Source organism: Corvus moneduloides, chromosome 2 (genome assembly GCF_009650955.1).
Source record: "Corvus moneduloides isolate bCorMon1 chromosome 2, bCorMon1.pri, whole genome shotgun sequence".
NCBI lineage: Eukaryota > Metazoa > Chordata > Aves > Passeriformes > Corvidae > Corvus > Corvus moneduloides.
The window spans coordinates 80,632,949-80,650,397 of record NC_045477.1 but is presented as its reverse complement, the minus strand read 5'-3'; the positions used below and the strand labels follow the sequence as shown (position 1 = coordinate 80,650,397).

The 17,449-nt window shown below is 42.4% G+C and overlaps 1 protein-coding gene across 1 annotated transcript in view; it reads right to left on the bottom strand.

Annotated features, from left to right (window-relative positions):
- DNAJC3 (DnaJ heat shock protein family (Hsp40) member C3) overlaps positions 1–10,495 on the bottom strand; it is a 30,593-nt gene extending 20,098 nt beyond the window's left edge. The window contains exons 1-4 of the mRNA XM_032100060.1: positions 10,314–10,495; positions 4,289–4,399; positions 1,213–1,337; positions 117–191 (exon numbers count right to left, since the gene is read on the bottom strand). Coding sequence (XP_031955951.1) covers positions 117–191; positions 1,213–1,337; positions 4,289–4,399; positions 10,314–10,395 — 393 coding nt within the window. The 5' untranslated portion in view covers positions 10,396–10,495. The remainder of the gene's footprint in view (positions 1–116; positions 192–1,212; positions 1,338–4,288; positions 4,400–10,313) is intronic.
- Between the last annotated feature and the right edge of the window lie 6,954 nt (positions 10,496–17,449).

The window sequence follows — 17,449 nt, the reverse complement described above, 5'->3', positions numbered from 1 at the left end:
ACAAACTCAGGCCTAGATACCATATACTCTATAGAGCATCAAAACTGAGCTGTGACCTTGGCTCAGAACCCAAACTTAAAAGTAATGACGTTGTTCAACACTGGTCTCCAACTTACCACATTTTTAAAGTCATCCTCTGCTTCATCAAATTTTCCTTGCTTAAGCAGTAAGTGTCCTCTCTGTAATCTTGCCTGAAATGAAACATAACTTTTTATTTACAAATGGGAATTGAGCAAAGTATGAACACAAGTTTCATTTTAGTATAGCTAACAAGCTGAAACAGAGATCATGACACCCATTTGTTGTCTTTTTGATTTAATAATGTTCTTGTAACACCTCTTTAATGGTAAAGAATTGCTCTGCACCAGAACTGAGGGACAAAAAGCAGACAGTTTTTATGGAAAGAACTCATTTGAAAAGTTTCACAAATCGAAGTGAATGTTGACTTTACACCACTTTCCTGATTATAACTGCTTACAGATTAAGTAAATAGCAGAAATAATAAACACTAAACGATTCCCATATTTAATTATTTCATTAAACTCTCAGAATAATAGGAGCTATGTAGAAAGACAAATTAATGATTTAGAAGACTTTGATTTATAATAATAATATTTTCATATAACAGTGAATTTAACATTTGCTCCTTTATTGTGAACTATACACGCCACGGCCCACAAGAAAGGGAGGTGAATCAGTTGGAGAGGATTCCAGCATCACTTTCCAACTAGTGAGGCAGTCTCCACATACAGTACATAGAAGCAAGAAAAGGTAAGCCAATCAGAACTTGCAACAATCACACAGGAATTCTGTGAGATTGGGACAGTTCCTGTGGAGAAGAGATACCTCAAATCTAATGCTGATTAAGACAGAAAAAAACCCAGAGGCATCTGTGTGCTCTCTTCTCCCTGCCTCAAATGGCACAGCCTTGGTGAACAACAGAATAACCACAAGTGAGAGAAGAAAAGTGTTTAGTATAAATCCATGAACTTAGTAAAACTATCAGTTGTTCAAATAACTGTCTAGACTGTACTCAGCATAGCTGCAAATTAAGGCAGGTACACCACTGCTATTATTTTATCCTCTTCAAAACCCTCTGAGGGATGATGTATTCTCTATTCCTGTTGAGCCAAGTCTGAAAAAAACCCCAAACCTTCTTTAAAGCAGTTTTTTCTTTACATGTGAACGATCTTCAATTCCAGTAATACTTACTGATGTGAAGTCCTGCTTTAACTCAACCACTTTACTTAAATCGCGAATTGCTGCTTTAGATTTGCCCATGGCTAAGTACACTGTGGCTCTTCTGTAATAAGCAATGTAGTTATCAGAGTCCCCCTCTGCAAATGAACAAACAGTAATCAGAACACTATCTCAAAGCTACTGAAATTTCTGGTACAGTGGAACTCTAATGACTAAAAATATATTATCAGACTTTTATGCCACTGGAAACAATGGTATACATTAATAAGACATAAAATTTGCAACATTACGCAAGCAGTATTTTCTATGCAGTTTAATTATATAACAATAAAGATTACAGAAATACTGTAAATGCCAAATAATTAAGAGTGAAGGTCAAATATGTACATGTTCTTCAGCTTTATACAGAATAGCCACTACATACTAATGCTTTACCTCCAGCTGCAGGCCTACATTTGAAAGCATGTTAATTCATCATTTTCCAGCCCAGGCACTGATCACCATATAGGATAATGCAAATATTCCCAAAATTACTAATATGTTAGTCCAATGTCAACACAGACACAAACTCTCGGTATCATTCATTGAAATAGCAGCAACTAGTGGGCACCAACATTCCCTCTCACCAGCAGACAAATGCACACACACAATCAAAACCTGAAGGCTAACTTCAGGGCCCACCCATTTCATGTTGTCTGCTGATCAGAATTCCAAGATCCAGAGATTTTAACACTCTCCAAGCTAGCACATACACATATGCCTATACAGGAGGCAAACATCAGTCTCTGAAACAAAGAATAATTTTCTTAACATTCTTCTTCATGCACTATTTCACAAAAACAGGTGACAGTTACTGTGGGCTCTCAAGGAAAAGTAACTTAAACCACCAAAACAACCCTATGCTGGAAGACAGGAAACCTTTTACTACGCTATTAAAAACATAATAATCCAGAATTTTTATACAAGAACATCCATATCTGAGGAACAGAAGTATTTTTCTTCCTCACATCATCTGAGGCTAAAGCTGAACTTCAAAACAAATGGAAGAAATAGCACTACCAAAAATCTTACGATCAGTAACCAAGTTTCATAGCCGGCCACCTCCATTACCAAAACACTAGTTCAGTTCTCACTGAAAAAGCTATCTGCACTCTTCCTCTACAATGTCTTGGCCTGTATGTCTTGACAATGCTAATCTCCAGAGCTGAAATTTAATAGGAACTCCCACGCTGTATCCCTCCTTTTATGTCAGCATTGCAAACATCAAGTAAACTCAAATGTTACTACCCTTAAAAAAAAAGAGCATTGAGTCCTAAATGTGGAGGCTAGGTACAAATCGACAGCTGAAATTAAGGAACTTTATTAATACACAAAGGATGAAATGTAGGAAAGAGCTAACACAGAAAGCCCATTCCAGCACCAGATGATAATCTGACAGATAGTTTTGCCTCAGCACTCCAGAAACAGTAATGAATAGCAATTGACACTTATGCAGACAGAAGGCAGCTGCTGGGATCGAAGAAAGAGTTGAAAATTTAACTGAAGAGAGAGAATATGGACAGTAACTTTCATCTATTTTAGATGTTTGCAGAAAAAACAAAAATAGACTGGCTGAGGCAAGACAGAAAGCTCTATCTACCTCACAATCTACAACAATGCAGTACAGACAGAAAAGAACTCTTACCTCCTCACAAGCACAGTTGGCAAATCATGCTTAAAATCTTTTCAAAAAGGCAAAATACAAACAAGAAGTAGTCTGATGAAAATGAGGCAATCAGGCTAAAATCAGCATCCAACCAAGAATCCCATAAAGGTCACAACTGAGGTGGTCACACTATAGCTCTACAACCTGCTCCAGCACAGCTGGCAAGGCAGAGGGTTTCACCCATGCAGGTACCCACTGTCATCCCAGCTCACACCACTGCTGCCTCTGCACCATCACCAGGAACTGCACAGCCAGAGACTGAACTGGTCTCCTCATCAAATCCAAGTTCAAGTTTGCCAACCAATAATAAAGGAGAAAATCACACTGTAGCGCTAACTCTGCACAGATCCCACAGAAATGCTCTGGCAGCAACACACAAACCAAAGGAGTAACAGACTGCATCTAGGTGGAAAAAGGAGCTTCCATGACAGAAAAAAAAACCGACACTGCCTCCTCCACTCCCTTTATATAAGGGAAGTTGTCTTGGAGAATGCAAAGAAAATGTTAATAACTCAAACAACCAATGTTTCATTTACATCTCACTATTAAACCAAGGCATAAATAAAAAAAGTACGACTTATGAATGTATAACATCTCAGTAATGTTATTTTCACAGAGAAAAAAATGCACTTGTACACATTATAACAAAGTCAAACAACTTAAAAAAACACACCATGAAATTAAAAAACTGTAGTGTTAATGGACACTGCTCTTTACTGGTGCTGTCTATGCTTCAATTAAAGGTTTTTAATCAGTAAAGTTGCTTTAAAATTCTTAAAAGCAAACATTTAACTTTGTAGTTTGTTGAAAATGCAGAACACCAAACAAGAATGAACTCACTAGTTGAGTACAAGAGAAGGACAATTTTGCTCTCTACTACCAAACTTGCAGCATCAGTTTCACTGAGATATCACCCACTACAAGATTCAGTTAAGAAAAAAGAAGAGAGAGAGCAACTATTTTAAACATTGGATTTTTTACAGCACTGGATAGGACAAAGCACGGGTAAAGTCAGCCTTTCAAAGACACACTTTGAAAAACATCATAAAGATGAAACCTGATCTTGATGGGATTAGACAGACAGGGAAATACCTCATCAAATACTATCAGAGCCAATTATAATTCCTTTCATACAGCTAGCTTCCAGAACAACATGTTTATTTATCATGTAGTTAATTTAACAGTTTTCTTCTATCAAAACCTAAGCATAAATATTCTACTGCATCTCTGTTGGCTTCTGTCCAAACTGCTGTATAGATACCCCAACTTCTGTGACTCATGGAATGCAACTTGCAAGAAAGCAGGATATTCAATGAAGCAAACAGTGGGAAAAACCCATCCAAAGGTATTTCAGTACAAGAATCACCTCCCTGAGATACGCACCTATAGCTGCATGAAAGTGAGACAAAGCATCCGCCAGCTGTCCAGCAGCCAATAATTTCTTTCCCATTTCAAGTTGTTTTTCTACTTCTGCATTTATTCCACACTCAGCTCCTTAAAGAAAAACAAAAAGATCAAGGTTTTGAATGACCAGTTTGATTATACCAAACACATACAGTGATAACACAATACATGTAACAAACCATTATTGACAGAGGCAGAAGTTGCATCTTCCTGCACCTTATGTAATCTCAGAGGTCTTTTCCAACCTAATGGATTCTGAGATTCTGTAAAGCACCCTTCAGGCCTAATAACCTCATAGCACGTCCCAATTAGGATGTGTCAGAGTACACAAAACATTGTTTTGCACCCCCTTGTGACAAGGCACCAAATACACATCTACACATTCAGTAACATACTCTGACTTTCAATTTCAGAAGAATCTGGAAAAGCACTCGTAACATACACATGCAGCAAATGCACAAAGGCTTTAAATTAAAAGTTCATGACCCTGATGGTAACTTAATACTTAACTGAGAACTGTTCGGCTACTTAGAGATTGGCTTCTCATCTACTGCACTTTTGTCTCATCTTCATAGTTTCCAGGGCAAACTTCTTCAAGATAGCAAGTTTTGACAAACAATTAAAATTCTCACACCTTCTCCCTTTAACCAGTAGCATGAAAAACATACTTAAGTTTTAAGTCTTTGAAGTGCCAGTTTGAGTTTAAAGCTAATAAACTGCTGCTGCTCAACCAACAGGGAAAGACTATTGTTGAGAAGAAATGAGCAGTCGAGTTCAAGTACATGCTGTACATACATCAACTCAGCAAGAGCTTTTTCATTTGCCCTGCTTCCAGCAGTCTTCAGATCAGGGCAGAATTTGACTACAAATTACCCGCCAGCTTATGACTATTAAAAAACTTTCACACTAGAAAAATTTTCATTTATTAAGAGGATACCTTATACCTAAATTTAAGCAAGGTAATATACTGAAATCCTGAATAAGCACATTACAACATTAAAACACAATGATTTATAACTTATTTCACCCAGGTTTTGCACTGAGCTAATTCAGATAGGTATTTGAATTCATTTTAAATACAAAAATGCAGCAGCACTTTGAAGTTGTTTCTTAAAATCCAAATAAAAATGTTACAGTACAAGTGATTGAGGGGAAAGTATATCCAAACTTCTCACACTGAAAGGTTGCTAAACAACAGTGTATTTGTAATGAAAGAACAGTAATTTCTTATCACCAAATCATGATTTTAGACCCAAGAGCTCTCAACACCTGGAATCTTAATTTTTCTTTTCTACCCCATTATACAGCTCATAATTCTTTTAATTCCACATTATAAGAAAATCCTTGAGCTGTCTAAACTAAAATGAACAAAATCCCCTCTGTATACACTAGAGAAAGTTCTGTCTGCTAAAAGAATGATAATAATTCAGCAAGCTGGATTCAAGGCCTTCAACTCAATTATTTGTTTTAGAACAATGATAGAAAATTAATTTTTTTTAATTAATAGAAATTACTTCATGGAGCCCCAAATTTCCAGTGAATATTTTTTGTTTAAATAGATGGAGTTAAAATTGTCTACATGATGAATAATTATTATTTGAGGATCTTACTAAACAATACATTTTAAAGTAAATTCTAGGTATGTAAAAAATGTATTCCCATTTTATGTGAATGTCCAATTTGCAGCAGAAAAGGACATTCTTCCTTGCCCATTTTGCTTCGCTAGCTTAAAGCTTCGATCATCAAGTATTCCAGTGTCCTTTTACATAACAAGCAAGCATCGGAAACACAATGAAAAGACTCAGAACTGGAAAAAACCTCACCACAAATTTCCCTTGCTTTGGAAGGATGCTAGCAGTAAAGCAGGTAACGAACCATGAACAGATCGAAGCATTTAACATGACCTAATACCAACCAAAAACCTTTAAGTTTCATCCCTCCTGTGTTTCCCCACACACAAATAGCTGAAATCTTTCAAAACTTGTCAGTTTGGAGCTTTATCTTCGAAGTGGACTGTAAATTACTCTTTCATGAGCTTTCCATCTACCCAAATATGACATTCAATTTCCACAGTCTCAAGCATCCTTGTTTTACATTCAGTCACATCAGGATAGCTCCAAGAATACATTTTTCCACAGTAAGATGTACCTACACAATTTGGTGTCTTTCAAACACATTATGTTCAGTACAGTTTTACAGTTACATAATATTTTAGGTGGAAGAGCCATCTTTTTCCTTGAAAATAATGAAGACAATTAATAAAGGAAATGAGAAAGGTGCCCACTGATAGCAAATAAATAATAACAGCAGGAGCAACACGGATAAATAAAGCAAATTGTGAAGTACTGTAGATTCCCTGTAGAGCAAGACTAATTATACCTGACATACTTTAAACCATATATTATATCTTGGCTCTGCAAGTTGCTGAACATCATAAATTGATGCATGAATCTCCAAAAACAGCCTGCATCATCAGCCTAACCATGATGAAAAGCGACATTTACCATAACTACTCAGGAACACTCTGCACTGACCTGATAGTTGGGCCGTTTATTCACAGAAATGTATTGCTCATTCATTTTCTGGCTGTAGGCAAACAATTGCTCTAAATTAAGCAGCCCACAGTAGACATCCAAAACCTGGTAACACAAGCACAGGAGTCCAAGGACTCAAATTCTCTGCAACCTATTTGGGTATCTACGCACTCTTTGGTCTGGGAATGAACCTAAGAACTAAAGTTCAGCAGGAGCAAAAAAACACCAAACACCCCACAGAGCTCCTTCCAACAGATACACATTGGTGAGGTGCATACCAAGGGCCCAGCTGAAGAAACTCTGCATGCTCCACCAAGAAACTAAATTTACACAAGAGATATGCAACCATACCATTTATTTTTTAAAACTTCCATGCATATTAATTTGAATATCATTTTTAAAGACTGCCTAATTGTTAAGCATTCACCTTGGGCCTCAAACAACCACACACACAAGCCCCAGCTGTCAAATTAAGTCAAATATTCTGGATAAATTCAGAGCCTGTAGTCCTTGCACTGGGGCAAGAGACTATGAGTCAAAAAAAAAAAAAAACAAACAAAAACCAAACCCACACCAAAAAACCAAACAAACACAAACCCCCAAATTATTCCCTGATAATTGGTACTAGCCCTGACAGCGCAAAGGACAACAGAAGGAACAGGGAAGATAAGCAGGTGCAGCTAGCCTGTTTTTCCAGTTAAATACACTCACTTCAAATAAATTCTAACTTCCTAGTAGGATTTTTGTTTTACTAGAATAATTGGGGCTAATACATAGGCACCTAAGTCTACAGACTTCAACTATCCTTGTATAATCGGTCCCATCCACACTGAAAAAAACTCAAGAAAGCCCTGCAACCTGAGAACAGTTTCAAGATGTTACATTTGCCTACATGCGCCTGTTTTCCCCCCCCATAGAATTTTCACCTATTTTTTCTAAATCTTGTTCCCAAGCCGAGTAACAAGACTATGAAAATAAACAGAGTTAGTTCCCACTGTGTACCAAAACCAGTTGTTTCAACGACAAAGAAGCAGCATGCATGTCACTAATCTTAATGACATTCATCTCAACCTTTTTTTTCCCCCCCAAAGAGGAGCTTAATGATTGCCTTATCTTGTCAGCCAAGTGGGAGATCCTGCTTTTGCAACATTTTTTTATCAAGAATGACCCTGAATCATAAGTTCACTGTTATTTTTAAACAGGTTTGGTTTTTACTTTGGGTATATTTGCAAACGTGATTTTCAAGAACTACACTGAACTAAGTAAGACGTGGGCAAGCAACGACAGTTTCAGAAGCAACAGTTCTGAGGTTTACAAGGAGCCTCAGAGTATCCAGTTGAGCCATGTGTAACTTCCACCCGTCAAGTGTTTGCTCCCTCCCTTTGCAAAGGAAGTTAGTAAATACAGTAAAGACTGGCAGACAAAAAAAGCCCCGCCCTCAAGTAGCCTTTGCTATTTGGGGCCAAGAAAACAAACAAACAAACAAACAAAAAAAGCTGCCAAACTTAGGGTGAAAACAAAAGGTGGGGGGAGGAAAAGAAACACTTAATGCTTGTGGTCTGACAGTAACTAACTTAGCACTGTATACTCAGAGCCCATTTATTCTTCCCCATATTACATTTCCATTCTTCTACTATGAGGAGGAAAATGAACTCTCCTTTATTCCTCCTCAGTCACCTCTTTTTGTTGTGATTAGTGGGGATAAACAGCAATGAAGAATTAATCTTCCCAAGAGAGGATCTGTGCCAAATTCATCACAAACTGGGGTGAAGAGAAGGAATCAAAAACGTTTTTACTGAGTGTATTTACCAGCCAGATATAAATAGCATTCACTGACATCAACCGTAAGATACAAAAGTTAATACAGAATAACTCTTTCACATATTTGTGAATCAGATGACACAAGGCAGACTTCTATTACCAAGACATCAAGATACGAATTTAAATGTGACTATGAACACCTTTGAGCTCAAAGACCAGTAATATCCATGGGGAAAAATAAAATCTAGATACTTAAATAACATACATCCCCCAAAAACTTCTCTAACTACACATTCTGAAAAATTAACTCATGAACTAAGAGGTTAGTAAATTCAGTAAATAAGATCCAGTACTACCACTTCTCATTCTATTACTGTACTCTACATCTTTATTAGCTGAAGTTCAGAAAATGTCCCCCAAATTAGGAAATGTGGTAAGCCCAAATAGCCATTAAACCACATACTTGAAATAGGCTGGCAACTCTAAACAAAGAACCCTCAGCAGGAGCACCACTACCACAATCTCACAGGGGAAAAAACCCAACAGTATACTCTGACACAAGTTATTTGTCTTCTAACATTACCAGAATGCATATTAAAAAAAAAAAAAAAAAAAAAAAGGCAATCTGACACCACAGTACATGGTCTAATGCAGAGTTGTCTTTGCCACAGTATGTTCCTGTTGCCACCTGGCCAGCTGAACTATTCTTTAATTTAGTATATCAACTGAATTTTTAAGGCTAACCTCTATTTTACTTAAGCCCACAGACTTTTTCTGACTATTGACAGCTTCAGTTCCACTTCCATCTGCCACCAGATGGAAGTGGAACTGAAGGACGTGGAAGTGAAGAACGTCCCTCAGGTGAAACCCTGACTGTAACCAGCATTGTATAACAGAGTTAGAAATTTAACAGACGCCTGTGAATAAAAGTCTGGTTACACAGGTGTTGCTGACAGGGTACTGTGAAAGTAAACAAGCTGCACAAAGCGCAGATAAGCTAAACTTCAAATACTAATGGTGAGAGGGGAAAAAAAAAAAAAAAAGAACAACAGAAACCATAACAACAAAACAAAAACGGAACAAATTCAACGCAAGCATCAAAAGCCTCAGCGAATCTCTAAGTGTGGTACTAATACTGGCTGCGGCTGAGAAAGGCCACTGGAGAAGCCTTTCAACTTAGGAACGACACAAAATCCACACCGGAGCGAGAAATGCACGGCTAGCACAGAACGGCCGATGCTGTCACACAGCTCCACTCGAGGACACCACGGCACCCGAGGCCTCACAGCCGCTGGCGGCAGCCTCAGCCCGCCCGCGAGCAGGCCGGGCAGCGCGAAGCGCACACACAGAGAGCCACCGCACCCCCGGGAACTCCGATAAACCCCAACAGGTCACCGGCAGCGGCGGTGCCCTCGTTACGCACCCTTCGCCCCGCGTGATGAGGTGGCAGCGCTGTACCTCCCTCCTCACACCCTTTCCCGAAATATTCCCCCGCCTCAAGACGACACGGGCTGGGGGAGGCGGGGGGGGAGTGAGTGTGTCCCGCCGCCATGGCAGACACCGCGCAGCCCCGATCGAGAGCCCGGCAGGAGGGACGCAGGGAGGGCTCCCACCCACCACGGCCGCGGGCCCAACCCCGGTGGGCCGCGGACGGGAGCGGCACAGCCCCCCTCTCAACGCACTCCCACAAGGACCCCGACCCGGCTCACCCTGGTACTGTAGGTCGAGGAGCACGAGCAGGAAGGGCAGCACGGAGCCCAGGCGCCCGGCAGAGGCAGCGGGGGACACCATCTCCTCCTCCTCCGCCGCCGCCCCCCGTCCCGACAGTGGCGGCTCCGGGCCCGACCCAACCGACCGGCAGCTCCAGCTCCTCCGGGGAGGGTCGTGGGCGACGCTGATTGGCCGCGCCGCGCGCGCCCGCCCCCGCCTGGCGCCGGACGTGAGCCCGGTGCCCTCACTAAACATGGCGGCGCGGGCCTTCTTCAGAGATGGCGGCGCCCCGCCCCGGGCCGCCCGCTGAAAGGGCACGCTCGGCGTGTGCCTGTCTCCATGTACATTTCATCTCATGTCTCTTTGCCCACTCCCGCTCTGCTCATCTTGACACCCCGAGAGTCAGAAATGGTTAACAATTTGCCCAGAGAATTACGGAGAATGAAAATCGGACTGGGAAATAGTCTTGCCTTATCACAGAAGCACAGAATTTCCTTAGCTAGGAAGGATCCATCAGGATCATTGAGTCTAACTCCTGGCCCTGCACAGGGCATCCCCAAGAGTCACACCATGTGCCTCAGAGCGCTGTCCAAAGGCTTCTTGAACTCTTGTCAGGCGGGTGCTGTGACCACTTTCCTGGGGAGCCTGTTCCAGTGCCCAACCACCCTCTCAGTGAAGAACCTTTTTCCTAATATCCAACCCGAACCTCCCCTGACACAACTTCAGGCCATTCCCTCGGGTCCTGGCACTGGTCATGAGACAGAGGAGAAATCAGTGTTTGCCCCTCCTGTTCCCCTCATGAGGAAGTTGTAGACTGCAATGATGTCTCCCCTCAGTCTCCTCCAGGCTGAACAGACCAAGTGACCTCAGCTGCTCCTCGTATGGCTTCCCCTCAAGGCCCTTCATCCTCATGGCCCTTCTTTGGACACCCTCTAATAGCTTAATGTCTTTCTTATGTTGTTGCACTCAAAACTGCACATAGCATTCAAGGTGAGGCCACACCACTGCAGAGCAGAGCAGGACAATCACCTCCCCTGCTGGTGATGTTCTGCTTGATGCAAGAGGACCACAAGTCCCTGTGCTCTTTGTAATGGAAGGGATTGGTGACAGTTCATGGTCTCTTGAGTCCAGCAGTGGCACATTGTGACCACCCTCAAGTGGCTTTAAACTGAAAGAGAGTAGGCTTATATTAGATATTAAGAAAAAATTCTCTACTGTGAGGGTGACGAGACACTAAAACAAGTTTTCCAGAGATGTTGTGGATGCCTCATCCCTGACAGAGTTCATGGCCAAGCTTGATGGGGCTCTGTGCAACCTGGTCTGGTAGAATATGTCTCTGCCCATGGCAGGGGTGTTGGAACTAGATGGTATTTAAGATCCTTTCCAACCCAGGCTATTCTATGACTGTGGTTTTTTAAACTGAAAGACCATGTAGGACAGCATGCAATCTAACAAATATTTTTGGGGGATTTGTCTTCCTCTTTTTTCATAATGAAATTACGATGTTCTCAGCTACCACAGTAAATCTAATCCCGTATGTGCCCAGTTGTTCATTGCTTCAAATTATTTCAAATTGTTTCATTTTTGGATAAATAATTTATATTAGGGACTCTCTTCGGGTCACTTTATGATGTTGTATCCCATATCGCTGCTCTATGCCCAGAAATTAATTTTGTGCCTTTCTATGCCTTTAAACTGAGCCTGAAAGGGGAGAGAGAAAAGTGTACTTTTTCAAAGTGGTTTGCAGATTGTTTTCATGTTCCAAGGACACAGAGATAAAACCTGTCTGCTTCTGCAGCGGCCAGAGCAGGAGGAAGCAGTTTGCTTTCCAGCCAGTGTTTGGCTTTCTTTTTCTCCAGAGAGAGACTGATAGTTGAACTTTTGTTTTCCTGGGACTTTGTTTGTTTCCTTTTTCTCTGCTGGACTGTTTCAACATCAGAATACATCGGGAGGAATTTCCACCGAGGCCTTGGCCCTGGAGGTGGGCCCACCACTCCGTTCCAGCTCCAAGGAGGGGGAGAGAGAGACTACGGAAGGACTCTGAAATTTTCCCAGGTTTTCTCTCTACAGCGAAAGGTTTCATTATTTAGCATCAGTATCTTTTTCCTGTGTATTTGTTAAATAGTTTTATCTCTTTCACTTTCCTCCGAGGAAAATTCTTTTTTTTTCTCGAACCTGGTGGGGGGAGGGATGATCATAACCTGCCTTCTCTCAGAGGATATATTTCCAAATTTGCCCAAACCAGCACAAATAATTAGTGGCACCCAACGTGGGGCCAAGGTCTCGGTAGAAATTCCTGCCTTCACCTGGAGGGGTGTGCAGTATACCTGGAACTGACTGCCCCAGGGGTGGAAGCACATTTGCCATGGACTGATCCAGACTGCACTGGAAAAGGATGAGGCTCCAGAACATTTACAGTACATTGATGACATCATTGTGTGGGGGAACACTGCAACAGAAGTGTTTGAGAAAGGAGAGAAAATCATCCAAATTCTCCTGGAAGTTGGTTTTGTCATCAAGAAGAGCAAAGTCAAAGGACCTGCTCAAGAGATCCAGTTCCTGGGAGTGAAATGGTAAGACAGACAGCATCAGATTCCCACCGAGGTCATCAATAAGATCACAGCAATGGCTCCACTAACCAACAAGAAGGAGATGCAAGCTTTCCCAGGTGCAATAGGTGTTTGGAGGATGCATATTCCTGAGTATAGCCAGATTGTGAGTCCTCTTTACCTGGTTACCCACAAGAAGAACGATTTCCATTGGGGCCCTGAACAGCAACAAGCTTGTGCCCAAATCAAGCAGGAAATCACTCACACCATAGCCCTTGGCCCAGTCAGGACAGGACCCGAAGTGAAGAATGTGCTCTACTCTGCAGCCGGGAGCCATGGTCTGTCCTGGAGCCTTTGGCAGAAAGTGTCTGGTGAGACTTGGGGTCGACCACTGGGATTCTGGAGCCGAAGCTACAGAGGGTCTGAAGCCAATTACACCCCAACAGAGAAGGAAATCTTGGCAGCCTATGAAGGAATCCAAGCTGCCTCAGAGGTAATCGGCACTGAAGCACAACTCCTTCTGCCACCCCAAGTACCGGTGCTGGGGTGGATGTTCAAAGCAAAGGTTCCTTCTACCCACCATGCCACCAATGCCACATGGAGCAAATGGATTGCTCTCATCACACAGCGCACCTGTATCGGAAAACTGAATTGCTCTGGGATTTTGGAAATAATCACAAATTGGCCTGAAGGTGAAAACTTTGGTCTCAGTGATAAGGAAGAACAAGAACAAGTGACACATGCTGAAGAAGCTCCACCGTAAAACCAACTGCCATCAGAAGACACACGCTATGGTCTTTTCACCAACGGTTCTTGTCGCATCGTAGGGATGAAATGAAAGTGGAAAGCAGCTGTATGGAATCCCACATGACAGGATGCAGAAGCTACTGAAGGAGAAGGTGGATCAAGCCAACTCGTTAAACTCAAGGCTGTTCAACTAGCCCAGGACATTGCTGAAACAGAAGTGGCCAAAGCTCTGCCTCTACACTGATTCATGGATGGTAGCCAATGCTCTGTGGGGATGGCTGGAAAAGTGGGAAAAAGCTAATTGGCAGCGTAGGGGAAAACCAATCTGGGCTGCTGAAGAGTGGAAAGACATCGCTGCCCGAGTAAGAAAGCTGGTTGTGAAAGTCCGCCATGTAGATGCGCATGTCCCCAAGAGTAGGGCTAATGAAGAACACCAAAACAACAAGCAGGTAGATCAGGCTGCAGAGATAGAAATGTCACAGGTAGACTTAGATTGGAAACACAAGGGAGAGTTGTTCCTAGCTCGATGGGCCCATGATGCCTCAGGTCATCAAGGCAGAGATGCCACCTATAGGTGGGCACGAGATTGAGGGGTGGATCTAACCATGGACAGTATCTCCCAGGTGATCCATGACTGTGAGACATGCGCTGCAATCAAGCAGGCCAAGTGGGTGAAGCCCCTGTGGCATGGTGGGCAATGGTCCAAATACAAGTATGGGGAGGCCTGGCAGATTGATTACATCACACTGCCTCAAACCCGCCAAGGCAAGCGCTATGTGCTCACAATGGTAGAAGCCACCACTGGATGGCTGGAGACCTACCCTGTGCCTCACGCTATGGCCCGGAACACCATCCTGGGCCTTGAAAAGCAAGTCCTGTGGAGGCATGGTACCCCTGAGAGAATTGAATCTGACAATGGGACTCATTTTAAGAATAGCCTTATTAACACCTGGGCTAGAGAACATGGCATTGAGTGGGTGTACCATATCCCTTACCATGCACCAGCTGCAGGCAAAGTGGAACAGTGCAATGGATTGTTGAAAACCACCTTGAACACACTAGGTGGGGGAACTTTCAAAAATTGGGAACAGCATTTAGCAAAGGCCACCTGGTTACTTAACACCTGAGGTTCCACCAAGAGAGCTGGTCCAGCCCAATCTGAATCCCTGCAAACAGTAGATGGAGGTAAGGTCCCAGTAGTGCATGTCAGAGGTCTGTTAGGAAAGACTGTTTGGATAAATTCTGCCTCGAGTACAGACAAACCCATCCGTGGGGTTGTTTTTGCTCAGGAACCTGGTTGCACATGGTGGGTAATGCAGAAAGATGGAACAACAAGTTGTGTACCACAAGGAGATCCGATTGTTGGGTGAAAACCACCTGTAATGTGGAATGCTTGTATACCACTGCTTGCTGAGTGTCACTGTCACTGTTTGTACATAGCTGTATATACATATATATATATGTATTGATGCGTGTGTGTAGAGTTAGAATATATTAGTTTGGGCATTGAGCCAACGATATGGGATAAGGGCTGGAATGTCTTGGGGTCACTTTATGATGTTGTATCCCATATCGCTGCTCTATGCCCAGAAATTAATTTTGTGCCTTTCTATGCCTTTAAACTGAGCCTGAAAGGGGAGAGAGAAAAGTGTACTTTTTCAAAGTGGTTTGCAGATTGTTTTCATGTTCCAAGGACACAGAGATAAAACCTGTCTGCTTCTGCAGCGGCCAGAGCAGGAGGAAGCAGTTTGCTTTCCAGCCAGTGTTTGGCTTTCTTTTTCTCCAGAGAGAGACTGATAGTTGAACTTTTGTTTTCCTGGGACTTTGTTTTTTCCCTTTTTTTCTGCTGGACTGTTTCAACATCAGAATACATCGGGAGGAATTTCCACCGAGGCCTTGGCCCTGGAGGTGGCCCCACCACCCCGTCCCAGCTCCAAGGAGAGGGAGAGAGAGACTACGGAAGGACTCTGAAATTTTCCCAGGTTTTCTCTCTACAGTGAAAGGTTTCATTATTTAGCATCAGTATCTTTTTCCTGTGTATTTGTTAAATAGTTTTATCTCTTTCACTTTCCTTCAAGGAAAATTCTTTTTTTTTTTTTTCTCGAACCTGGTGGGGGGAAGGATGGTTGTAACCTGCCTTCTCTGCTGAGGAAATAAAATATTTGAGGCTTGAATTCTGATTTGACAACCATAGAAATTTCTTCTTTCATTCTGCAGGCATGGTCAAATTATGTTTTAACCCTAGCTGGTGTAATTTACAAGCTTTCTTGAAAGAACAAACTGAAAAAAAAGAAAAGTAGGTTATTCCTCTTGAGCATTTCATTTGGAACATGATGCTTCCAAGGTATCACCAAGAAATTTTACCTGCAGAAGACCTTCAGAAATAAGAACTTGAAATAATATAAGAAATTATAGATGTGGAATTAGTAATTGATAACATTCTAAAGATTTCAGCGTAAGAAACAATGTGGTAACTCTATTTACTGTGGACAAGACAAAATATGAACACCTAAAACTGAACTGAGCAGACAATCACTGTTACCGTAAATTAATTCCTTTGATTTACCTGAAGAAAAAAGTATTAGACCAAAGCCTGATAAAATGAGTATGAAAGGGGAATTTACACCTTCAACCCCATAACATAACTGAAAATAATGCCAAGGATGACGATACACTTAATGGTCCCTTAGAAACAAGATGAGGAGCAAACAAGCTAAAGAAAACTCAGTATTTCATACTGAAATACCAAGTATAAAAGTTCAAGTATCAAATTCCTGAAAGCAAAATTAAAGTCATATGATTAAAGCATCAAGTATTTTTTTGGGTAGATGCTTGACAAGCTCTTGGTCCTTTACCTTGGCCCTGAAATACAGAGCCAAGGTCAATATTTCAGCTGACACAGTAATGTAAAGATAAATGTGTAATGCCACCACTCCAAAATTATCTGCTCAAAGAGAAAGAATTTATCACTGTCACTTTCTGCTATTAGTGCCACCATGTGCACAGAATTAGTTATTCTTGAAAGAGACCATAAAAACCATGAAAGATATTATTTAGATATTAAGTATAAACATGGGAGAAAAAGTTCTTTACCACATTGTATTGTGTTTGCATGGCCAGGTTTTGGTAGCAAGGATGCTACAGGGGTGGCTTCTGTGAGAAGCTGCCAGAAACTTCTCCCATGTCTGGCAGACCCAATGCCAGCTGGCTCCAGGACAGATGTGCCACTGGCCAAGGCTGGGCCAATCAGGAATGGTGGTAGCACCTCTGTGGTAACATGTTAAGGAAGGGGAAAAAAAGTTACTGTGCAGATGTAATCGAGCCAGAGAAGAGTGGAGTGAGAACATGTGAGAGGAACAGCTCTGCAGACACCAAGGTCAGTGCAGAAGAAGGGGCAGGAGGTGCTCCAGGTGCCAGAGCTGAGATTCCCCTGCAGCCCGTGGTACAGACCATGGTGAAGAAGCTGTGTCCCTGCATGGAAAAGACCCACACCAGAGCAGGTGGATGCCTGAGAAGAGGCTGTGACCCCGGGGGGAGCCTGTGCTGGAGCAGGGTCCGAGCAGGGTCCTGGCAGGGGCCTGCAGACCTGTGGACAAATGAGCCCACACTGGAGCAGGTTTGCTGGTGGAACTTGTGACCCTATGGGGTACCCACACTGGAGCAGGCTGTTCCTGTACAACTCTACCCCCTGGAAGAGTGGTCCACGTTGCAGCAGTTTAGGGAATACTGTTGCCCATGGGAGAGACTCACATTGGAGAAGTTCATGAAGAGCTGCCTCCCGTGGGAGCAACCCCATGCTGGAGCAGGGGTGCGACTCCCCTCCCTGAGCAGCAGCAGAA